Here is a 26,481-nt window from a genome sequence, read left to right as displayed (position 1 = left end):
GGAAATCACATACTTGCTTTGCATTTCAACCTCTCCACGAGGCAGTGAAAATGGTCTTGCCAGGAGCTCAACACCACTTGCAGTAGGAATAAGATCCAGTAAGGGACATCTATTCCCCAGATTTTTTGTGCTTAAACATAATATCCTATCCTCATTATGTTCTTAGTGACTTATTCATTAATAACATAAAATTTCAGATCTCATCGTAGGATCGATGTGCTTTCAACATGAATGCCAGTGGGAAAACTTACTTATTGGCAGAAAGGAGTTTATAAACATGTTATGGCATTCTTCTTCATCTGATTTATGCTGAGATATTACGGACATTTAAGGGCAGAAGTAGGCTAGGATGCACACATATATTTCCTCTGCCAGCAGTGCCTGTACTAAAGAGGGGCATGAATAAGTAGATCTTTCTCAACAAGAAGTGGAAAATTCTTTTGCCTATTTGAAGAAACTCAAAGTGCTCCTTTTATACTATGCTCCCAGCCTTCCTTATCATTTGATAGTGGTGTTAGCACACTTGTAGTGCTGATGATTTAAACAGAGATGAAAAACAGATTTTTAATTTCGTGTTTCTTCTCTCCAGTAATCCTTCAAAATATTGCTCTGAGTTAAGAGACAATGTTAGTGGGATTTACAGACTAGTTTACCAGTACAAAAACAAGAAATCAATTTAGCTTAGCTTAGGCTAGGTTAGGTGAGGTCCCTTTTGTTTAGGTTAGGCTAAGCTAGGCTAGGCTAGACTGGGTAGGGAGCAGGACAAATGGAGTGGAGGTATTTGTTGTTAGAAACTTCTTTTCGGGAAGTACAGTGTTGTTCCTGCTTAGTGCTACATACAGTGACGTTGTGGGGTGGGGGAAGAGGAAAGAGGAGGGGTGATTGCCTAACGAACAGCTGTTGCAGCTGTACAGAGAATAAAGGAGAAAGATCAGGAGCAGCGGCAGCAGTCTGATGCCTGCAACAGGTAATACCTCTTGAGGGCAGGTGACCTAGCCTGCTTGAATGCGAAAAGGAAGGGGAAAAAAAGTGGGATGCGGTGTGCCTGTGTGAGAAAAGTACATCTTTTATACTGGTTATCAGCAGCTTTCTTCTTCCCTAGCTACAGCACTCACAGCTTGTCATGGGTGGGAGGGGGAAGAAGTGAAGCCCAAACCAATATGACTTAAAAGGAAAACATGTCAGCCTGAGGGGATTTCCTAGCAGATCTTTCCTGCAGAAGAAAAAAAAAGAGTAAAAGAAAAAGAAAAAAGGAACATAGCTCTCTGGTTTCAGTGTGAGAGTTTCTTCCTCATGTGCAGCCAGCCAGTATGGGGACACGGGAAGGCAGCAGAGCGCAATAGCTCTGCAGGCAGGGAAGTTCAGGCAGGCCTGGGCGGGACTCTCTGTGGAGGAAACCTGAGTGTGGCCTTCATCTTGGCACCTTGCACGGGACACCTCGCCGGGGAAAGGGCTGTCCTGAGCTGGGTGCTGCTGCTGTGCTGTCACCTTAGCTCAAGGGGGACAAGATCCTGACCACTCTTCAGACACTGAGTGCACGTACCTCAGTACTTAACTTGGATGAAAGCTACCACAGAGACACACCTAAGACCTTCATGCTCAAAATAATAAAATGCAACAATTATATGATTTTTCTGCCTGCGGAGGTATGTCGTACTTCATAAGCTAATGCTGCATAACTGGTAAAATCTCTGCTAGTGAATAAAAGGGAGAAAAGGATGTTTAGGACCAGGTTGCTGTGTGTGCTAGTTCTGAGTGGTCTTACATTTCATCTGGTTTCCTAAGTTTTGAGCCCAGAGAGAAAGTAGATAATTTTTCCAACTAAGCAAGGTTGATTCTAAATCTGATAAGTGCATCTCTAACGTTTCAATGTATTTGGTATAAAATCAGCCACAGCAATTAATGTGGAACTGGCAACTAAAACAGATAGCAAGCCCAGCCTTCTGGGTCTGTCTACTGCAAGACCCATGTCAGCCAGTGCAGGCAGAACACTGAAATGTGCAGTGCTGCCCCAACACCTTCAAATGAAAACAACTTGAAAATGCTAAAGCACATCCCACAACAAGGAATAAATGCAGCACCAAGTCCATTTTACAAACCAGGCACCAGGGAGGCTAAGTGAGGTTTGTAACCCACCCTGTGTGGGACAGGGCCAGGAACTGAGCAGCTACCTAGTGGATTGCTAGTCCATGTTTTGTCTGCAAGGGCACACACGGATTACTACTCCATGTTTTGTCTACAGAAGCAGGCTCTGTGAGGTGAATGTGGAATGATGCCTGCTGTTAACTATGGGGAGCAAGACATCTAATTAAAGGGCATTTCTTCTGCCAGAGACCTTTCAAATGGAAGCAGATGGTTGAGTTTCGTCTTGTGACACAGAACTGTTGGACAGTGAAGTAGGTTATACTCAGTCTGTTTCTAGTTCTCTAGGTAAAGAGATGGCCTTTGGATGAGAAAGCCCTTAGGGAACAGTTACATTTCCATTTCATTTAATTACACTGAAATGAATTTTTATTCTCTACAGATCACTTCTGTCAAAGACTTCTGTTCGGTACTACCTTTTGCATGGGGATTAGCACAGTAGGATGAAACCTCATGTTGAGATAGAGGCAGTTCCTTCACACAGTGAAGAGCATCACCAAGTGAGGGAGCTGTGCTGCTCACAGCCTTGGGGCCAGGATTGGTCCTCCAGGTAACACCGCACACTGCCCATCAGCACATCTCTACACTTCACTGGTAATACAGGGTCCTCCATAAATGCCAACATTGCGCATAAATTTCAGTAGTTACCAGTAGATATTAAAGATGATGAATTCTAACATGCAGCATCTGCCATGTTGCCAGAACACTAGTGTGAAGCTGTCTTTATAAACGCAAGATTAAGCAGCTTAAGAATTATAAACACAATTTTCCAGCCAGCCAATGGCAGAAGAGTTCAGAAAACAAGTCCAAATCCTTGAAAGACAATTTCTGAGGATGAGAGGCAGATGTAGCAAACTAAACTTCAGAAGAAGAGAGAAACCATATGCTCAGCTTTCATCCTATACAAAGCCCATGTGGCGATATCAGACCAAAGAGACCAGTGGATGTGCTGACTGGAAAGCCTCAAGATTTTTATAACTGTTCCTGTAACTTTCATACCCATTACAGCAATTCCTATACATCCAGTAATAAGGCTGTTCATCAAATGAGAACTATACTCTTATTTCTTTGCCTTTTTGCAATGTACACTGTCTCATCTTTTTGCTTACCACAAGAGAGAGCAAAATGTCATTCAGTAATAAAGAAGATGGGATTTGCAATCAATATTTATAGAGCTCACTGGACTTCAGTTCAAATTAAGTTGTATCATACTTCTCCCAAAAGGAGTTTATGGAATACATTCTTTTGTCTAGTTCTTCATGTGTCTTATTTTCATAGTATCAAAGGGCACTGATGTCTCTTGGGATGTAAATTATGCCAACAAATTTTTCTGTGCTTGTAGAAGTGATGATATGAATAGCAGCCATTCTGCGTAACAGGAAAAGAGGAAGGCATTTCCTTTGACCTCCTCAGGATATACTTGCACAAAAAATTTAGAAGATCAGTTTATCTAGAACAATTTACATAAGTGTATATTGTTATTTATGGTCTTGGTCTGGTGCCGAGAGTGAAGTATATGCATTTATCATATTTAGATATTTCTAAACACAAAAATTCACTGTTTGTTAATGTATAGATCCAGATGAACTAAAGTTTGATGGCAGAAACATACCACACAAACACACCGGATCAAGGGGCAACTTGAAGAAACCTTACTCTATGTTGGGGCAAGAAATTAATTAGTCAAATACAGGAGATAAATTCTAGTACAAAATTATGAAATTAATTTCCCAAAAAGGTAGACAGTCCTTATCATGGCTGAAGGACAGACAAGCCTCTCTCTATGCAACAAATGAGAACAAAATATATTTATGTGAAAGGGAAATTAGATGTCTCCAGAGCCTATGAAGTTTTGCAAAAAGTCAGATTACCTATGAAAATGAGGTTATAATAGCGACAACTTTAAGTTGTCTTGAGTGCATGATAGTGGCATGTCTTCTGGGAAGAACCAGATAAACCTCACACAACTGCAGAAATCCAGAAGCTGATGTCTGTGGGAATCCAAGGCCCTTTGGCAGGGCTGTAGTGGTTGCAACTCCAGCAGTCCTTTGTGTCTGTTCATACTGCCAAGGCAGAGCCAAGCCAAGGGGCTCAGGCTTGAATCTAGCACTCAATGGAGTGTCTTTGTTTAGTTGTTCTTTCCTCTGAAGGCACAAACTTCACTGTATGGCCACAGGGCACCCTAATCACTTAGGGAAACTCAGAAAACTTTTCTGGGCATATCTGAAGTATACCAACAAAGGGAGCTTTTGATCCATTTGGGAGAGTACTGTTCTATGACAGACACAAACAGTTTTCATGGTTAGTTTACATTTCAGCTGTTTTCCTTTCATTTACTAACACATCCAATGCGGATGCAATTTCTGCAGGTCAAAAAGCTTGAATGTTGAAGTAAGTCATACCGTTTGCTTTATTGTTTTCACCTCCACAGCTTTACCATGAACACCTATCTCTTTCTGTATGACTTAATGCAATTCTGTGGACATTCCTGGATATTTACAAATATGATCATCAGGTTCATGTCATTTGGAAAAGGTAGGATTCCTTCTATTTTTTCTTAAACATTTTTAAGAGGCAGTGACACACAGAAATATCAATTAGAGATAAAGTTAGGTTTCTGAATAGGTGTATGTGCGACACCAGGGGCTGTAATTTCAATTAGAAATAATCATTGTGTCTTACATTAAAAAGTGTGAACAAATTACTGGTACCTATGTTCTGCTTGTATCACATCAGGAACAAAGCTCTTGGTTTGCTAATGAGCTTTAATATTCAGTAGCATGCCAGTAACATTTGACTTAGACACAGATGTAAATGTGACTAAGTGCAGACATTATGGTGAACATTAAACTTATTGAAGCTTCTTGAAGGGAATATCTTTGTGGTTATTGCACATGACTCTATCTTCAAAAACATTACAACATGTTTCTTTTTCCGTTGCCTGAGGTTCAGGTACAAAAATAGAAATCCAGTGACTGGAAATTTAAAATTATTTATAATGGTGGACAGTTGTAGGCACATAAAATACCTACTTTCTGGTCTACTTGTTTTAGGAAGTGCTGTCAGTACAGACACAAGCAGGAACTCAACATCTCCTCATGGTCAGACATTCCTTATACATTTCCCCATATTTAGAAATATCCTAAAGCTATATCTCTAAACCAGCACATCCTGGTGTTTGCCAGTGCATCAAGTATAGGGGATCACATTCCTTTCTCAGCTTCCTGCCTTTGTGTCAGAGCCACACAAAGAGGACTGCTTCCACCCACCCTGAAGCTTTACTTCTGATACCCAAAAGTTTGGTATTGTGTGAAGCTTTTTCTCCTTGTTATCTCCAGTGGTGATAGGACAAGATTTTCAATCTATAACCACCCTCTGATTTTCCTCTTCACTTTGTCTGTAGATTCGATGGCTGACACATTTTACTCCATAGGACTTGTAATGCGACTTTGCCAGTTGTTATCTATATTGGAGATCTTACACATCCTCATTGGCATTGATAAGAGCCGTCTCTTTCCCAGGTTTTTGCAGGTAAGTCCATTTCTCAAGACCCTCCCTCCACAACCTACACACTTCAGCTGCCCCTGAGATCAAGCCCAGGCTGAACTACCCTGAACAGTCCACCTGCACACTCACTCAGGAAGCTTGGCTTGCTAATGGTTTCCTAGCTGCAGGAATTAAACCCTCAGAACTGGACTGGTAAAGTGTTGCTCTTCAAATTTTTTTTTTTGAGTGAAACTGAATCCTGAGTGCCCCATGCCCAGCCCACAACTGTAGGAACCTGGAAGATGTCCAGCAGAGACATTTCTGGGGCACTATACGTGGCTGAGGATACTACCTCCACAGCAAACTTGTTTACAGCCAAAAGACAATATTTCAGAGCCTAAGTTTCAGTAGCTAATTCTTCTCCATGCCATTTCCTCAAAGGCAAGTGCATATTTATTTTGTAGACAAGCACAGGATTTTGTGGGGTAGCAAAGGGATGGCAGTGAGAGAGCCATCAGCACGTCAAGCCTCCTGAAACAGGTTTTGCTGGTGGTCATGGAGTGTGGAAGGAAAAGAATCAATTAAGAAAGTGAAATTAAGGGACTGAATAATGCTAGGAGGGGAAAAAAATGGGAATTGTCATATTCCTGCTATAATGATCCTTGCCCTCTCAAAGTCAGACATAGGGAAATTGTGCCAACATCCATTGTTTTTGAAGCTGTTAAAGAGTTTACAGGCGTATGTTCATTTGCAAGCAGAAGATCAGTCATCATGTGCTATAGCAGAAAATAAGATGATTCTTTGACAATTTTCTTACCACACTCTTGTTTTCTGTTGGGAGTGAATATCAGGTTTTGGTATTTTTCTTAATGTTTTGGAATAAGCAAAAATGTTGAATTGAGTTTACCTTTAAATCTTCCCAATCCTTAGCATTTGAATAATGGTGAAACTGGTACTACTCTCATCAGTCAGAAGGTAGAAGACTAAGAGTAATTAGTTATGTTTTTAGTTTTCTGGATAGTCCATTTTTGTTGAATGACATATAGAATGCATGGCTGAAGATGTTCCTCTTTTAAAATCTCCATCAGAAATTAATTGACTAATATAGATCTCTGTTCTTTCTGCTGCTCACAAGTATGGTAGCAAATTTGTTGAAAAGCAATTAACGGTTTATCCCTGCCTAAATTTACATGCTTTTACACTAATCTACGAAAGAAAAAGTAGTATTCTATCTAATCTGTCCTGTAACAAATATCATGTCATCTCTTGGGGAAGAGCAGCCTTCTCCTTAAAGCAAGGCTTGTCCTGGCAGAGTTCACACATTCCCCAGCCCTGACATAATCTGTTTCTTTCCTACCCTGTGCTATAGAAGCAGGGAACAGGGAAGCCTGCACGAGCACTGCTCTATGTCACCTCAAAAGACACTAGAATGAAATGGATATTCTGAGCAAGAATACTGTGACTTTTCTTGGGCAGTGCAATTACTGCAGTGCTCTCCAAGGCATTACGGAAAAGGTGGGCCAGGGAGTGATACAGCACTGAGCCAAACAATTGCCTCACAACAAAGAAAGTTTTGGATCCTTACTTGTTTCTTTCCCTAAGTGTTCTTTCAGTGCAAAAACAACTCTACTGCTTCAATGTTAGCAGTAGTCTCATGCTATCCAAGCAAGATGTACAGGCTCTTTGATGTGCTCTGCTTTCACCTGAATTGCCCAGCTTTTACTGTCAGAGTGCAGGTTAAGCAGTTGTGTGCCAAGTGTACTTCTACATGCCTTGCCCTCTTTCCTCCCTTCCTCTTAGGAAAAAAAAGAGAGAAATTTTCCACAATGAACTAGGGAAGGACAGTTAGAGATGCTTACCTTACTGCAGCCTACTGGACTACTGCACATAGTCGAGGCACTGGCAAAACTGCAAGAATTCAATAGTGGCTGCCTTTTTCTGCATTCCCACCACCTATTCTGACTCTAAGCTTAAAACACATCACTAGATGCATCCTCCAGGCCATGCACACACACACGCATAACCCCAGTGGAACTGTCTAGAATGAGATTACAGGTGGCTCTGGGAATGTCAGGGAAACACACGAGTAGATGTAATGCCATATTGAATAAAATAAGTGTGAAAGCACCGCTATGGTGGTTGGTTGGTTGGTAGGTGTAACAGCAGAGACAGGATTTAAACAGAGTTTGACTGAAGGATTTCTGCCTAATATCACATACAGTGGTGTAGTAGCATTTACAAAGAACACTTTTGAGGTACAAATTACAGATAATGGAAAAGCAAACTCAGAGGTATTTTCTGGAAATAAAAAACATTCAGGAGGCCTCATTGCGGCACAAAACCTCAGGCTACCAGGCACCTGAGAAGCGAAGACAAAGGAGAGTCACAAAGTTGACACAAAGCGATGTCTCTCCAGGTAGTTGCAGCTTGAGTGATTGAGAGAAGGACATGAGAACATTGTCAAATACTGCTGCAATTGCCAAAAGAGAGGATAATGAAATACAGTAGTCTAGCCAGGGAGTAAAGGCTGATGGAACTACTACTTTAGCAAGCGAAAGAGCAGGAAAGATATAAGAGAAGATTGGTGCTTTTGTGAACTAAGTGTGAGTTCTTTATCCTGTGCAAATAAGATTGAATTTGCCAGACCAGAAACAATGTACTACAGCTTTGTTGTAAAAACATCACTTTTTAACTTAATCTAAATATTTAGTAGCACTTTCCTTAATTTTTTTCTTAAGAAAAACATTCACTAAATCAAAGAGCTAATTAAGTGTTTCAGGTACCAAGTAACATACTGCACAGTGACAGTTATTAAAAAATGGAAGTGAATGTGTTGCCTGCTTCTGTCCTAACCTCAGCCAGTCTAATTTGCTCTGTTTCCTTACTTGCTTCAAACGACCAGGCTGTCTTGCAGTAATTTATGCCATTCTACAGAATTTGCTGTATCCTATGAGAGACAAGTGGTGGAAAAGGAAGGAAATTCCAGTTTGATTTTAAAACAAAAAACAAGAAGGAATGAAAAATGAAATCATCATATTTATTCTTCGTGACGTGTCAGCATATACTTCCTTTTCATGAACATGAAAGAGCCAGACATTAGCGTTACCTTTTTTTTTTTGAAGCAAGAGAGTAACAACAGAGAACACTATATTTTTATTCATGGAAGGACAGATGATTCATAGAAGAAATCAGCTGTGGTTGAGCAGCAGCACATGCTTTTTATAATAGGTGTATATCTATCTATCTATCTATCTATCTATCTATCTATCTATTTTTATATATACACACATATATACATATGCATACATGATTGTGTGTATATTTATTATATGTACATTATTCCATGTATATATGTATACAAATGTGTGTGGATAGGGTAACAATATCAACAGACATTTACTGCAATCTCCTTTTCTTCAAGTGGCACCCTCCCTTTTGACTTGCTGAAAGGGTCTGAAGCCTCTGACTAACCCCTGCATTTATAACACCTTTTATTTGTTTGTGCTACTGAAAGGTACAAGTGTTGTGAAATAATAGAACACAGCATCTTGAAGGGGAATAAAGACAAGCAGGCAGGAAACCTCCTGACTGACACAGAAAAGAGGTAGGATGCCACTGACCATCATCATGAGGACCTCACAATTGCCCTGAGCAGCCAGGCCTGTGTCCTGCACCACAGATGTGCTCCAGAGCAAGGCCTCAGGCAGTTTTCACTTTCAGTCTCTGATGGCTAGTTTGAACATCCCCTTGTTTGCTGGCTGAGGCTGCAGTGTAATGGACCTACAGGGGATCTGCTTTGTGTCAGGTCCAGTTCCCTGCTCCAGCACGTACTTAACCTGCTTTACACAGTCTAATTACTGACTTCCACCATCTGCAACTAGTGAGGCTGAGTGCCTCCACTGCTCCCTTTCCTACACATGAATCCTCTCATGGAGGAAATCTGCTGAGATCCAGCTATATGATTCTCACTGCCTCTTGTGCATCTGCTTGTGCCCCGGGGGAAAGAAGAAAATCCAGAGCCTCTTTCACTCCCAGATCATGAGGCTGAACTGTGGATCTCCACAGCCATTTGATCTTGTTAGCTAGTGCTCATCCTTTTGAAACTAAGGATGGTTGGTACCTGTTTACTGCTTATTCTCTTGTCTCACTCAAATAGCATAAGCTCCTGATCATTTGACCCATGCTGTTTTCTAGCACTTGTCTACCCAGTCACCTCTTGAAGACCAAGCAACCATTTGGAAAATTTGCAGCTTACACATCTAAAGATATGTTCACCTTTTCATTACCATGATAATGCTTTGGTCTCTAGGTGGGACAATGCCATGTGGCAATTCCCTGAAATATCTCTTGTATTAACGATACTGCAGAATTCTCTTTCCACTTCCCAGTCTAATTATAGAATTGGTACCAACACCACCAATGCTGCACTCCTTTACCACCCTTCACCAAAATGATTTTAACTCAAGGTTGTGTTTTATTTATTCTCTCCAGTACACAATCCCATTCAATGCTCACACTGTGAGCATTTTTAACTTTATTTTGATTTTCTTCTTGTGACGGTTGTCCCACCATGTTTGTTCAGCCTCTGTTGTATGTGGTGTAAGATTCTGCATCAGTACTTCCAATTCCCCCATTTTCTCGCCAGGTTCCTCAGCACCAGTCTATAAACACAGGACTTAGTACCTTTCCCTCTGTGTTCCCTGGCCCATCTATACAGAAGTGTGCCAACATATGAACTTGTTACAAATCAGTTCCTCGGTTAGGGACCAATGGGATCAGTAGCACAAGGTGACAGTCAGGGCAAGGTTAGAGGCAGCAAAACCATTTTTATTACTTGTGGCCCCTCAGTGCTTTTCAAAATGAGGAACCATGTCCCTAGGGGATGGACATCTTTCTTTCTGTATGAAAAATTGCTCTCGTGTAATTTTGCTGAATAGTGAAGTGACGGCTGCGTTATCTGACAGATGTGGTTTGCAAAAAAGTCTGTAGCCAAAATGTTCCACACAGGCACCAGTAGCCACGTAGCAAAACTACTGCACAAACTTGCTAAGAGACCAAGTTCTTATTTTGTTTAAGGTAGAAGTAAGGGAATGGGGAAAACCAGAGAAGAATGACTGTGCTTGTAAAAACCACCTTGTTAGTCTGTTTTCATTTCATGACTTTTCACTGACTTGACTTGTTAACCCATAAAATAATGAAATCTAAGGTACCTTACGGAATAGATGGTAGTGGGTATAAAAAAAGCCAGTGAAGCTATACTCATTCATACCAACTGAATAGATGCATGTTTTCTCCTTTAACACTTCCAAAAAAATTGTATATCAGAGTTAACTGGTACTCTTCTGGGAGAGTTTCAGAAGCAACTGTTGGCAGTACTGAATACTACAGGTTTCTCTGTTCCGCATGGCAGAACATGGATATTGGTAGGAAACTTGTCCAAGAAAGCTGCAGAAAGACGCAATTGGTTTTAACCTCTTGAGCTTTAATACTGCTGAAGTATTTTTTTAAGCTGGAGATACTTCCTGTTTAATTCACTTTTATGACTCTTCATTTGTAAAGGGGCATACCCTGTGGGCCGGATAAAGTTCAACCGCTAGAAAAAATGTTATGACATAAACAGTCTGGCAATAATTCACACAAATGACAAGCTTAAACCCACTTCTCCTAGCCAGGAGCACGAAGGAAAGAAAGATAAGGAATCTACTTTTCTTCCTCCTTTCTGCAAATCTAATGAGAACGAGATCCCTTCGGAGACAGATCCCCAAGCTATTGAAAGCAGAGCTGGGACTGTGAGATTAGCGCTGTCTGGCATACTACCCATACAAGGGCCTTCGGTATCCCATGGCCTCCCGTGCAGCCTACAAGCAAGGAAGCCCTCCAGGCACAAGGATGCAGTGGGACAAGTCCTTGCTTCCATGACCTCAGCCAGCTGATCCACAGGATTTCTAGCCTACAAACCCAACTCATCCCTGCTGGCAAGCAAACCTCCACCCTTACCACAGCAGATCTAGACGCTGCAGCCAACATATTCCAGTTCCGCTAGCTGGAGGCCAATGGAGTCTTGAACAAAAGCAGGGCAAGAAGAAAAATGTTCATTGGAGCATTTCCATAAAGCAAACTGGATTCACTTGTGGCCTCCCACTTTGCCAAAATGGCACAGAAATGAGAGCCATAGAAGGTGCTACTTGAATCAACAATTCTTTTTTTCTTTTCAGATCACCGAGAGAGTAATTGTTTTATTTGTTGTGATCAACAGCCAGGAAGAAGTCCAAGGAAAATGTGTCGTGTGTGTTTTATTTTTCCTTTGGAATTTATTAGATGTGGTCAGGTAAGAAGTTAAGGGCAAAACCACATGGGGAAGCTGAGTGATTCTTGTGAGCAGAACCCCATTCCCACCGTACTGCAGGCTCATTACATTATTATGAAATTGGTAGAAAAACATATTATCAATTTTAAATAAAAGCCTGGACCTTATAAGCTACTTACTCATGTTTACAAAAATCCACATAGCTGAGCGACAGAGTGACTTACAGAACTAAATCACTGCATTAATATTAGTAATTCAAAGCCTTTGACCTTTTCAACAAAAATTTAGAAGGAAATCACAGCTACCTTCTGGAGAACAGCAATTCCCAAAACTGATTTACAATGCTATTGCTTTAATTTATTTATTTTTTAAAAAAGTATCACTTGGATCCAAGCTTGACAGCACAGTAAGACAGCATTGGCAAAACTTCTTACTAAGATGGAAAGATTATTCTGGGTTAATTGCACTATGCCTTTCAAAAAGCCAAAATCGCCTGCTGCAGAGTCTGAGAAATTTGTGGCGCTAGTGCACATATCACACTGCAGGAACAATATGCATGAGGCATAATGGATAGGAATACAATTCCAGATTTTTATCTCAAAAATTTTGTATGGTGGAAGGCGTTGTGAAAGTGCAACGGTGAAAATCCCACAATATCGAGTTGTGCATCAATACCTGAAGTAAGCAACATTGCTCAAATGTAAATTAAACCTCTACAGACCTATCAGTTTGTGGACTTAGAGCAGGGAAGAGATACGGAAGATTCTAAATCAGCTTCAGAGGATTTGTACTACATGAGTTAATAAACTACTACTTGTATTAATTCTTTGGATTATTGCTCCAAAGGTTCTGTGCAGCTGAAGGGAGACCAGAAGTGTAAACAATATGGGATGTAAAGTCCCGTCAGTGCACAATAGTCCTAAAAATGCACCATTATTTTCCATCATTGCTAAAGAACACAGTCCAACATCATAGCACTAACAGTGACAGTTTAATTGACAAGACACTGTGGTCTATAGCCGTAAATGACCAATTCAAATAATAACACATAGTTCAAATCACATAGATTTAGAATTCTTATCTGATTTATTTTATAGTATCTGTGCCATGTCCTAATGTCACAAAGAAACAGTCATATCTAAAAGTATACAGGAATCTGTCCATCCCTTAGCCAACTAGTCTTGCAAGTTCTTCCACATATTTCCTCGGAGACTTAAGTATCCTGTGCATTATGGCTAGTGATATACTGAGAGCAAACTTGGCAAGTTTTTCTAAACAGCCCAAGAAGTCTAGGAATGGAGTAGCTGTTTCCGTTTTGTACTGAGTTGAAATTATGCCTTAAAAGCAATAATGATAATAAATTCAGATAATTCTGAGGTTACAGAAGGCAAACTTGAAGAGAAGATGGTATATTTACAGCCTATCAAAATCTTCTACACTCCATGAATTATGAAAAATTATGAGAGGGACAGATGTACTACAGAAGATTAAGTATCTGCAATAACCTTGCTGTTTAGCCTTCTCCAGACGTGATTTAGGTAGGTCAGCAGTCATAAATCAGCATTTTCCCAGTCCCAAGAAACAGTCATACTCCTCCTGCCCCTCTCAGTTGTAACACCTCCTATCTGAAAACCATTTTCTGATGAACCAATACGAAATTATGCTCATTTCTGCTAGAGCCTTTGGCTGGAGGGCTGTATTGCTTGCTGTCTGCCTGCTCTAGGTAGCATCACAACCCATCCAAAACAATGAACCATCTACTTTCATACATCAATTAGAGCTTCAACAAAGTTGTTGCAGTGTTGCTCTGAAATTTTCTCAGATAGTAGCTCCAAGGTCTTCTGCAATTCTCTTGGATTCTTCAATAATATATCTTTATTTTAAATACACAATCGTTCTCTCAAAGTTCATCTGCTGTTCCTCTCGCTGCAGGTATACTTACAACATGTTAGCAAGGATGGGAATATACTACCTACCACTGACATGGCTCAACTTCTCCCTGTGCATCCCGCTCTACCCTCTTTCAGTTCTGGCTAAAGGTAAGGAGATGGAAAGGTACCAATGACTTGCTTCTTTAATCTCCTTCAATAAAATTTGATCAGCTCAATTGTAATTTGTGTTTAATATGTTTCTTTTTGTGTTACCACAGTAATCATTAATGTTTATGAACTCTCATATTAACCTGTATGTCTGTATGTCACCTATCTCTCTTTTCTGTACTTTTTTCCTTATTAGGGTTTCTCTGGCGTGTCTGTTTATTTTTTGTTGTTCTTTGGGGGGGAGAGAGAGGTGACAGTATGGGAAAATGTTCATTTTTCTGGGTAAAGCAGGAAAATACTACCATAAAAGACAAATGGATTCCTTAGTTCCAGACTGATCACATTAGCCAGCAAGTCCCAAAGCTCCCTTCTCCACCACTTTGTCTTACCTTACTGGCTCAGGCCATACTTGGCGGCTTATCATACTTACACAGGGAATGTGTTGAGATCACATTGAAAGCAGTGCAACTACAGGAGTGACAGGACTTGTTATTGAATACCCGTTAATTCTAGTACGAGGAGCAATGAGCACCTCAGAACTACAAAACTGAACTGGAACAAAAAGCAATGTGCATATGCATATGAATAACATGGTAAATTCAGCATGTAATATAGCTATCTGATAGCCTTAAAGATAACTGACTTTTAGGTGAAGCTTTTTGATGGCCTTTAACCTTCTTTTCACTAACAATTTACCATATTTTTTTACAGCATTTGCAATTTGTGTATCACTGCCTTATTTTGAATCCTTTGGCACATACTCCATCAAGTTACCATTTCCATTCGCCATCTCAATCTACTTCCCCTATGTTCTGAAAATGTACCTACTAGTGCTCTTTATAGGTAAGTATCTCATGTTCCAGAAAGCCGGGTCTCAACCACCTGGGACACCTATGGCAACAGAAAATCAAATGAGTATAGTTCCTTTCACAAACTCTAACTCTTTCTGCCACATCTCCTGCAGACCACTGCAGTGAAGCTTATCACCAGCTGTTTCAATTTCTAATGTCTCTCAAATACAAATAATTGAATTTGGGAAAGGCACTGTTTGTGCCTAAGAAAAAATATAAAAATTGCTTCAATGATCCTACGTTTACAGATACTTACTGAAGTTCATTTTTTTTTTTTTAAAAGAAATCAGTTCTGATTTGATCATACTCTCTTTGTGAGCAAACCCTCCTCACTCACTCCTCCTAGTGGGTATGAGAAGTTATATCTAAATCAAGACTTTTACAGTTTGATTTTCCAAAGGGGAAAAAAAATTCCCTACCCCAAACCCTGCAGGGAAATGGATCTCTTCTACTCAATAAAATAGTTCTGAAAAATTTGAACTGGATTTGGCTGCAGTACAGCCATGTCTTCATTCTGTCATTGGCTTTAACACTAGTTTGAAGAATATCATCTTTGTGATGCAGTATTCTGTTCCTAAGTTCATGGAAGGAGCCATGCAGGGTTGCCATGTGAAGGCTTATACTGTTCCTTCTGAATGAACTGAAGACACTTTGGACTCTATTGTCTTGTTCTTACAATATTTTTTGTTTTGATTTAGGAATGTTCTTTATCACCCACACCCTCATCTCCGAAAGAAATGCACACCTAGGGAGAAGCAACATCAAAAAGAAAAGAAGCTAAGCTGATAATTTGTTTGGAAATGTATATTGTCTGTCTGTGTAGAATTTTCAGAAAAGAATTTTCTCCTCAATGCACCTTAGAAACAGATCACTCAAAATAACTAGCTACTTTTGAAATTTTTGACTTCAAATGGCAGGAGCTTTAAAAATGAATGTATTTTTTCTACCATGTATTTGAGAACTCTGAATCACAATCACAGTGATAACCCTTATTTTGGAGTTAACTCTTGCTTCATTAGCAACACATCTTCTGTAAGGACAATGCAACAATTTAATCTATAACATTATTTAATATTAGGCTAACATGTATGTGTCTCATACATAAATGCTAAATTGACTATAATTGGAATCTCTCAAAGAGCAGAAGCTGGAAACTTTGCAGCCTATGAGATTCACATGCTGACTAGACCCAGTCATTCACAAATGATACCTCACATTCTGGCCCAACCTTCACTTCTCTGAACAAGATTCCATAAGATGCAGCTAAACCATAAAGGCAAGTGGTCAGGTACTCATCTACTATATATTCAAGGGGATATTGAAGGGTCAGAAGTAAAAACTTAGAATCACATGTCTGTCAGACTTTAAGAATCTCTTTCCTCACAATGATTTCTTTCTTCTTCACAATGATCTGAACAGCAGATATATATGCAAAAGAAGCGTGATGTAATCAGGCCAAACATATGTTCTTTAAAGACAAATGAATGACTACCAAAAGCCCTGTGCAAAATTCTAGCCATTTTCCCCAAGTGCGTTTCTCCTCATACTTCTGTAGGACTATGCAACTAGAACATAGTCTCTTCAACAGTCATGAATGAAGAATACGGACAGCAACTCAGTGGAAAAATGGACAAATAACTGCTTTAGAGGCTGGCAGGGGCTCTTCTGATGTTTCATCCATAATGATTATCACATAGATTTGGATTCAGGCAGGTAGGGGAGTGTGAAGAGGCTTTTGCTTGTATGACTGTCTAAACCATGCACCCCAAGAGGGTGTGTAAGGAAAGAGTGAAGCTGGCCTCGATGTACTCATTTATTATGAAAAGTCACCTACTGTCACTTTTATTTATTTAACATATGTGGCAGACAAAGCCTGGAGACTATTGTGACCACTGAAATATTTACAAACCATAAGCAACAAGATTATACATACATTAGTACAGAGTCAACCCTGGATTTAAAAAAAATTCTTTTTTGAATGCAAGGCAAAACTTTGGAACTTAGAGAAACAGAAGCATAAACAACATGAAGAAACACATGGAACAGCTGAATAGGATGACAGTTTTGAAGAAGAGAGACAGAATGAGCACACTTCAAATCAAACCACTATATAACATTCTAAATGTGAAATTTTTCCCCTTGGAAATTCAACCTAATGTGTTTGTCATCAAACTCCATGGAGTTAACAGACTGCTAAGGACAAAACATGACATACGATATTGTATTGGGCCTACATGACAAGGCTTTGGCAGTGGGGAAGCTGCAAGGATGGCCTCTGTGAGAAGAAGCCAGGAGCTTCCTCAAAGCCAGACATAGCTGGGTCCAGCCAGCTCAGAAAGAGAGCCATCATGTGATGCTGAAACAAACAACAAAGCTTATGGCATCTCAGTGTAAACACACTTAAAAAAAAAAAAGGTAAAAAAATTGCTGTGCAGCAGCTGTGAAAGAGGAATAAAAATGTGAGAGAAAGAGCTCTGCAGATAACAAATTCAGTGGGAAAGGAGAGGAGGCAGCACTACAGGCACTGCAGCAGAATCCCCAGTGGCCTATGGAGAAGACCCTGGTGGAGCTGGTTGTCCCTCTACAGCCCATGGAGGACATTGCCAGACAAGATATCAATACAGCTGTCTGTGGAGGACTTCATCCTGCAGCACATAGGTGTGCTCTGAAGGAAGCTGCAGCCCATGCAGAGCGTACACAGAAGCAAATAAGGTTATCAGTCATTATATGGCAAGAATATATAATTGCCATCACATAAATGTGGTGGGATGACTTGCATAACTGGAGTGCTGCCATGGTTGGCTATAAACTCTTCAGGTGGGATAGGTGAGGAAGAAGCAGCAGTGGGGTAGCCCTCTATTTTAGAGTGTTTTGATTGCCTTGAGCTCAATGATGGTGATGATAGTGTTCAGTATCTATGGGTACAAATCAGTGGAGTACCCAATAAGGCAGATATTATCGTGGGAGTCTGCTACAGACCACCCAGCCAGAATGAGGAGGCTGACAAGATATTCTACAAGCAGGTGGGAGAAGTCTCGCTATCGCAAGCGCTTGTCTTTGTGGGAGACTTCAACTTTCCAGATGTCTGCTAAAAATATAATGCAGCAGAGAGGAAATAGTCTAGCGGGTTCGTGGAGTGTGTGGAAAACAACTTCCTGACACAACTGGTGAGTGAGCCAACCAGGGAAAGTGCCCCACTGGACCTGCTGTTTGTGAGCAGAGAAGGCCTTGTGGGAAACATGATGGTTGGAGGACGCCTGGGGCACAGTGAGCTCAAGATGATAGAATTTTCAGTTCTAGAAGAAGAAAGGAAGGGGGTCAGTAGAACGGCCACCTTGGACTTTCAGACTTCGGACTGTTCAGAAGTCTGGTTGATAAAATTCCACGGGAGACAGTCTTTAAGGGCAAGGGAGACCAAGAGGGCTGGATGTTCTTCAAGAAGGAGACCAAGATGGCGTAGCAGCAGGCCATCCCCATGAGCCAGAAAATGAACCATAGGGTGAGAAAACCGGTTTCACTGAGCAGAGAGCTCTGGGTGGATATCAGGAAAAAGAGGAAAGTATACGAGCTTTGGAAGAGGAGGCAGGCATCTCAAGAGGACTACAGGGATGAAGTGAGATTATGTAAAGAGAAAATCAAAAGGGCTAAAGCCCAACTAGAACTTAGATTGGCCAATTCGGTGAAAGATAATAAAAAAAAACTTTTTACAAATGTATCAACAACAAAAGGAGGGCCAAGGAGAATCTTTGTCCTTTACTGGATGCAGGGGGAACAACAGTGACAAAGGATGAGAATAAGGTCAAGGTACTTAATGCCTTCTTTGCTTCAGTCTTTAACAGTAAGGTCAGATGTTCTCTGGGTACTCAGCCTCCTGAACCAGAAGACAGGGAGGGAGAAGAAAACTCCCATGATCCATGAGGAAATGGTTAAAGACTTGCTCAGCCAATTAGACATTCACGAGTCTATGGGGTCAGATGGGATTCACCTGAGACGATTAAGGGAACTCATAGAAGTGCTTGCCAAACCCTTTTCCATCATCCAGCAGCAGTCCTGGTGGACAGGGGACCTTCCACTTGACTGGAGGCTGGCTGATGTTACATCCATTTACAAGAAGGGCCAGAGGGAGGATCCAGGAAACTACAGGCCTGTCAGTCTGGCCTCAGGGCTGAGGAAGATCATGGAGCAGGTAATCTTAAGTGCTATCACACAGCAAATGCAAGATAACTGGGTGATCAGGCTCACCCAGCATGGTTTTATGAAAGGCAGGTCCTGCCAAACTAACCTTATCGCCATCAATGACAAGGTGACCCACTTAATGGATGATGGAAAGGCTGTGGATATAGTGTACCTAGACTTCAGTAAAGCCTTTGACATTGTTTCTCACATTGTCTACCTGAGAAGCTGGCTGCCACTGGCCTGGACAGGCACACCCTCTGCTGGGTTAAAAACTGGCTGGATGGCCCAGCCTAAAGAGTTGTGGTAAATGGAGTTAAATACGGTTGGAGGCCAGTCACAAGTGGTGTGCCCCAGGGCTCAGTGGTGGGTCCAGTCCTGTTCAATATCTTTACCAATGACCTGGATCAGGGGACTGAGTACACCCTTAGTAAGTTTGTGGATGACACTAAGATAGGAGGAAGTGTTGATCTGCTGGAGGGTAGGGAGGCTCTGCAGAAGGACTTGAACAGGCTGGATCCATGGGCTAAGGCCCATGGGATGAGGTTTAACAAGGCAAAATGTTGGGTCCTGCACTTGAGGCACAACAACCCCGTGCAGCGCTACAGGCTTGGGGAACAGTGGCTGGAAAACTGCCTGGCAGAGAAGGACCTGGAGTTAACAGCTGGCTGAACATGAGTGTTCCCAAGGGCCAAGAAAGCCAATGGTATCTTGGCCTGTATCAGAAACAGTGTGGCCAGCAGGACCAGGGAAGTGATTGTGCACCCGTGCTTGGGATTGGTGAGGCCACAGCTAGAATAGTGTGTTCAGTTTCAGGACCCTCACTACAAGAAAGACATTGAGGTGCTTGAACTGATCCAAAGAAGGGCAAAAAAAGTTGGTGAAGGGGCTGGAAGACAAGTCTTATAAGGAGCAGCTAAGGGAACTGGGGGTTCTTTAGCACAGAGAAGAGGAGGCTGAGGGGAGACCTTATCACGGCCTACAGCTACCTGAAAGGAAGCTGTAGCGAGGTGGGTGTCAGTCTCTCCTCCTAAGTGACAGGTGGTAAGATGAGAAGTAATAGTCACAAGTTGCACCAGGGGAGGTTCAGATTAGACGTCAGGAAAAAATTCTTCACCGAAACGGTCATTGGGCACTGGAAGAGGGCACTGGAAGATTCCCTATCCCATGAGGTATTTAAAAGAAGGGTAGAAGTGCTAAGGGATATTGGTTTACTAGTGGACACATATGGTTGGACTTGATCTCAAAAGTCTTTTCCAACCAAGCGGTTCTATGATTCTATGAAGTTCTTAGCAGGAACTGTGGCCTATGAGGGACCCGCAATAGAGCAGCCTTTTGTCAGATGGACTGTAACATGTGGAAAGCATCTATGCTAGTTCTCGAAGAGCTGCAGCTGCTGAAAAGAACTATGTTGAAGCAGTTCATGAAGGCCTGTATCCCAGTGGGAGGAAACCCACACTGGAGTAGAGGAACAATGTGAAGAGGAAAAAGCAGCAGAGATGAAGGTGTATGATCTCTGCAATTCCCATTCTCCACCTATCTAGCACTGCTTGAGGAGGGAGGAGATAGAAGTGTCATGAATGAAGGAGCGAAGTTGAGCCTAGAGAAAAGGGATGAGTTGGGGAGGTAAAAGATATTTTTAGTTTTGTCTTTGTTTCTTACCATCCTACTGTATTTTTAATCAGCAATAAATTACTCTTCCCCAAGTTTAGTCTATTTTTGAGATTGTAATGATCTTCCTTTCTTTATGTAGATCCAGAAGCTTTGTCACCTTATTTTCTCCCTCTTCTGTTGAGGATTCAGAGAGGAGCAGTTTAATGGGTGCTTAAAAAGTTGCTCGAGTCTTTCCACCTCTGGCAACTTAAATCTTTGTTCAAAATTGCTATCAGTCCTGAGATCACAGGTCCTGATGATTTGTGTATTCATTTAGATCATCTGACAATGTAATCAAAATAAGCATTGCTCTTACATATCTACATAAACACAGGCAACAATATAATGTATAGACAAGGATGAAGAAATTTCACTACAGAAGCGATGTATAATTGAAAGTTATTAAACAATCTCTTTAAGGAACATATAGGTAGCTGACTACTACATTTATCTGACATTTGAAAAACACTAGTTTTAGTACAGATACATACTATGAGATGAATTCATAAATATGCACATGAAACACGTGTGGAAAAAAACCCCTACACGTCAGTGCTAAAGATAGAAAAAAATAAGTTTATTCCTACAGAACAGCTATGCTGGAGTCACAAGAACTTGTTCTACCAATATACACACCACTATCTGCCTTTGCTGTGTTCCCACATATCTAAAATATGGTAGACACTTGCTCACCTCAGTCCTTGAAAGTCATTGTGTCCAAAGCAACATACTATTTTGAAAGAGATTGCCTAGAAATAAAGAGCATATTGATTTCTTCAGCTCTACCATACATCAGGAGGAATAGTCTTTCCATCATAGGCTATGTGTATACTTGCAGTAAGAGCAACCCAATAGGAAGAGAACTACAGAGTGAAAGGATTCACAATAAGAAGCTGACTTACCTGCCTTTCAGAGGGTCTTACTACAAACCAGCTCTAGTTCAAGTCCTGTGGGCTGAATACACAGAGTCGTAGACTACACTGGGATATTTAGAATAGAATAGTTCCAGCTGGAAGGGACCTGCCTCAAAGAAATGTTTCTTGAAGTCCAGTCTGAACCTCACTTAATGCAGCTTTGAGCCATTCCCACGCATCCTGTCACTGGATCCCAGGAAGAAGAGATCAACATCTCCCTCTCCATATCCCCGCCTCAGAAAACTGTTAAGAGCAACGAAGTCGCCCCACAGCCTTCTTTTCCCCAGCTCAGACAAACCCAGGGTCCTCAAGCGCTCCTCATACTACATGCCTCCTGACCCTTCCACCAGCTTTGTTGCACTCCTCTGGACACATTCAAGGACCTGTCTTCTTAAAGCAGAGCTGCACGCAGTACTCAAGTCAAGGCCATACAATGCTAAATTCATCAGGATAATCCCCTCTTTTGACCATCTAGTTATGCTGTTTGAGGTACCCCAGGATGCAGGTTGCCACTGTGGCTACCAGGTTGTGCTGCTGACTCATATTGAGCTTAATGTCAACCAGCACCTCCAGATCCCTTTCTGAAGGGCTGCTGCCCAGACACTCCTCTCGTAATTTAAACTTGTGTCCAGTGGTATTCCATCCCAGGTGCAGAATCCGGCATTTGGATCTGTTAAATCTCATCCCATTAATCATTATCCCATGCTCCAATCTATCTAGACTCTTCTGCAATCTATCTAGATTCTTCTCCTCTTGTCCCTCAAGAGAGTCAGCAGCACCTCCAAGTTTAGTATCACCAGGAAACTTATTAATAGTGCATCCCTTGATAAATATATTGAATAGGACTGGCTGCAGAATTGAGCCCTGAGGAACATCATAAATGACTGGTTGCCAGACAGATTCATCATAACACTTTGAGCCCTGCCATCCTGCCAGTTCTTCACCCAGTGTGCTGTGGACCTGCTCATCTCCTGTTGGAGAACTTGTCCGGAAGGATGCTGTGAGGGACAGTATCAAAATCCCCACTAAACTCCTGAAAACCCACATCCACCACTCTCCCTTCCTCCACGAGGTAGGTGTTCTTATCTTAGAACGGTATCAGATGAGTTATACAGGATTTTCCCTTCATGAACCCATGCTGACTCTGCCTGATGACTGTGTTGTCCTTTAAATGTCTTTTGATAGCACCCAGTATGACCTTTCCTATGGTTTTCCCCAGGAACTGAAATTAGACTAACAATTCTGTAATTCCTTGGGTTTTCCCTCACACCCTCCTGGTAAATTAGCAACAATGCTGGCTAGCTTCCAGTTAGCAGGGACCTCTACAGACTCCCAAGACCTTTGCTATATGATCAAGAGGAGCCCTGCTTTACATCTGCTAGCTCCTTCAGTACTCTGGAATGAAACCAATTAGGCTCTACGGACTTCAAAATATTCAGCTGACAGAACTGGTCATTTACAATCTTAATGTTCACAAACTGGAAGTCACTGCTCCTACACGTCCTCCAACTCAGAATACTAAGCAGCCCAAACTCTGTTAGTATTCTGAAACACTGAGGCAAAAAATCCTTCAAACACCTCTGCATTACCTTCATCCTTATTAGCCAGGCAATTGTCTTCAAGTATTGGTACAATATTTTCATTAGATCTCCTCTTGCTCTTAGAGCAGAATCATAGAATGGTTTGGGTTGGAAGGGGCCCTGAAGATCAACTAGTTCCAATCCTCTGTAGTGGGAGGGGTTATACTACACTCGTCCCTGTCTTGTTGTCCATTGACCCATGATGGGTGAGGAGAGCAGTTGCCAGTAAAGAGAGAGGCAAAAAAGTTGCGTACCTCAGCCTTCTCCTTGTCTATTGATACAAGGTCACCATTTTCAACCATCAGTGGGGTATGCTTTCTTTAACCTTTCTTTTCTGACTGACATACGTGTAGAAGCCTTTCTTGTTAGTTTTTGCTTCCCTTGCCAAGTTCAGCCCCAGTTGCCCCTTGGCCTTCCTGACCCCATCCCTACACAACTGAGCAGCATCCCTAGACTCTTCCCAGGTTCCCAGTCCCTGCTTGCACTGCCTGTGCAGTTCCCCCTTGCTCTTCAGTTTGACCAGCAGGTCTCGACACAGCCACCCTGGCCTCTTCCCTTCCCTGCCTGATTTCCTACATCTGATGACTGAGCTCTCTTGCGCTTTATGGAAAGCATCCTTAGATATTTGCCAGGTCTGTTCTACTCCCTTGTCCCTGAGGACCATACCCCAAGGCGTCCTACTGACCAACTCCTTGAAGAGCTGGAAGTTTGCTTTCCTAAAATTTAGTGTCCTGACTATAAACGTCACCTGTCCCATATCCCTCTGGACCTTGAACTCCACCAATGCATGATCACTACAGCCCAGGCTGTCTCTGATCTTAATATCACTGATGAGCTCACTAGTACTAATGATCATCAAGTCCAGTACTGCATCCTCTAGGGTAGGGGTGTCTTTTACCTGGGTTAAGAAAATATATTCCAATGCACTCTATGAGTCTCCTGGACTGCCTACAGCGTGCTGTGCTACTTTTCCATCACATCTCAGGGTGGTTGAAATCCCCCAGAATGATGTTGTTATCTATCCCTTTCCTTACACACAGGGCAACGTGTCCACTCCTCCTTCCAGGTCTTTCCCTTCTGAACAGCCTGTAGCCATTGATAGCCACACTCCAGTCACGCGATTCATCCCATCAAGTTTCAGTAACTGCAATCACATCATAGCTTGCTAGCAGCATGATGGCTTCCAGCTCCACATGTTTGTTGCTCAAGCTGCACGAGTTTGTGTAGAGGTACGACTGTTGGCCGTATCACCTTCTTAGTAGAATATCCCTTATTTCCCTTCAGTGTTCCACAGAAGTTTCCCCGCTGGCTCCTACTACACCAGGAAGTCCCCCCTCATCTCCACAGGACTTCAGCTGTCTGCAGGTCCCCAGCATGCCCCAGGGCAACAGGTGGAGGTACCACACCAGCACTCCATCCCTTCAACCACAGTGTGTCCTCCCGCAGCTTATCATAGGCAAGCCTGATGTTATCTTCCTCCAACTTACATCTAGTTTAAAGCCCCATCGATGAGCTCTGCAAGCTCCTGAGCAAAAGACCCTCCTTCCTTTTTGAGAAAGGTGGCTCCCATTTGACGCCTGTAAACCTGGTGCCACATACGCTATCCCACTGTCAAAATCCCAAAGCTATTAGGGTGACACCACTCACGGAGCCATGTATTAACAGACTATTAATGCAGGCCCGTCTATTTCTTCCAACATCCCTGCCTGCAACTGGAAGGAGGAATGAAAAAAAATCACCTGGGCCCCAGATTCCCTCAGTAGCTGTCCCACGGCCATGAAGTCTCCTTTGATCGCCCTTGGCCATGTTCTGCAGCCCCATCACCTCCCACCTGGAAGAGCAGGAATGGGCAGTAGTCTGAGGGCCTTACGAGACTGGGGAGTTTCCTAGTGGTATCTCTAACCTGGGCTCCTGGGAGGCAGCAGACTTCCCTGTGAGTAGGGTCTGCTTGACATATCGGACCCTCTGTTTCCCTCAGCAGGGAGTATGCTACAACTAAGACTCATCTTTTCTTCCTCATGGTGGTTGTAGTAATATGGGGGGGGTATAGCATTCTGAACTTCACCCCTCCTCCGGTGTAGATGAATTAACATCCCCACTGTCTACTGACTGGTCCTCCACAGCTAGACTCTTGTATCTACCATGCAGAGGCATCTGGGGAGGCGTGGGCAAGGAGGGGGTTCACTTGCTGCCCCATTTGTGGACTTGCTTCTACTTACTTGTTACTCCACTTTATGTCCCTGCCTACATCTTGGTGGGGGGAGGATAATAAATCCCTTTAATCGGGAGCTTTTTCTGGTGGTTGTCTGCATTCATGTTTCAGACAGCTCTTTTATCTGAATGAAAATGGTAATGCACATACAAGCTCAGATGAGTAAAGGTGTATGGTAGTTTGGAACAGTAGACTAGACATAGCACCATTAAAACATATTAGGCTTTGATAGAGGTCACTTAGAAGTGCACACAGAAATGTCATGCACTGAGATACTGCCTCAGTGACAACTGCTTTCAGTGAGTCTTTCTGTACATTTACCTTTAGACTGTCTTCTCAGTATAGAGCAGCATACAGAGCATGAAATGACCATTATTATACACTACTTTGGAAATATCAAAAGACGATGCTACCCTCCCCTTCCAATTGCTGAATAAATGTCTAATTGCTGTGGTAAGCTCATTGCCATGGCACAGTAATGTTTTTACATGAGAAAAGGCCATAAAGAAGTCAGAGGAGGATTTCTTCCACAGAGAAAAAGTTATCAGTTCTGAAATTAAGAGAACTCCTCCAGTGAGGTGTGGCTTCTAGATGTAGGATGATAACATTTCATGCAAGCTGGTCAAAATCAACAATGCTCTCACTAGTACTGCTTTGGAAGTGCCCAAACAATTTCAGTTAATTTTTGTCTACTTTAGTGTGGACGATTGCTAAATACAAAACTCCTTTTGAGGTCTGTCTTCGCAAGACTGTGAAGGGGAACAGTTCTTTATTCTTTCAAAAAGACATGAGCATTAAATAAGGAAAATGGCAGGAGCTAATTTATTGAAGATGGCAAAGGTGGAAAAAAAGCTGCTATATATTCCCTTTAGCCCAGAGGCAGAGAAAAATCTCCTTATGTGCAAAAGAGGAAACAAGAAGTTATAAGTGGAAAGAAAACACAGCAGCTATTAGAATCATTGATTTATGTTGATGATCTTGACAAAGCTGTTGCAAAACTGACAAGCATGTCATCCCTTTAGAAAACCCTACTCACATTATAAACCTTCAATGCATTCTCACTACTGCACAAGAGCGTTGTGTTGTTACTAAAAAAGGCTAACACTTAAAAAACAAAGTTAATT

General features: G+C 41.9%; 1 protein-coding gene across 1 annotated transcript; it reads left to right on the top strand.

Moving 5' to 3' along the window:
* The first annotated feature begins 876 nt into the window (after window positions 1–876).
* On the top strand, window positions 877–26,414 carry HACD4 (3-hydroxyacyl-CoA dehydratase 4). Its single transcript, XM_009565321.2, has 8 exons — window positions 877–967; window positions 2,525–2,692; window positions 4,574–4,677; window positions 5,546–5,673; window positions 11,844–11,956; window positions 13,868–13,974; window positions 14,686–14,817; window positions 15,524–26,414. The coding sequence occupies exons 2-8, from the start codon at window positions 2,586–2,588 to the stop codon at window positions 15,604–15,606; spliced, it is 774 nt and encodes a 257-aa protein (XP_009563616.2). The 5' UTR covers window positions 877–967; window positions 2,525–2,585; the 3' UTR covers window positions 15,607–26,414.
* The last annotated feature ends 67 nt before the right edge of the window (window positions 26,415–26,481 follow it).

This window comes from Cuculus canorus, chromosome Z (genome assembly GCF_017976375.1).
Source record: "Cuculus canorus isolate bCucCan1 chromosome Z, bCucCan1.pri, whole genome shotgun sequence".
Lineage (NCBI taxonomy): Eukaryota > Metazoa > Chordata > Aves > Cuculiformes > Cuculidae > Cuculus > Cuculus canorus.
This window is presented reverse-complemented; position numbering and strand designations above follow the sequence as displayed.

Bases quoted from the DNA above. Each gene is read 5' to 3' on its own strand.
- HACD4 (XM_009565321.2), top strand. From the start codon at position 2,586: ATGAAACCTCATGTTGAGATAGAGGCAGTTCCTTCACACAGTGAAGAG. The intron at 2,693-4,573 runs GTAACACCGCAC...TCACCTCCACAG, and splicing joins GGCCAGGATTGGTCCTCCAG to CTTTACCATGAACACCTATC. The intron at 4,678-5,545 runs GTAGGATTCCTT...CTTTGTCTGTAG, and splicing joins GTTCATGTCATTTGGAAAAG to ATTCGATGGCTGACACATTT.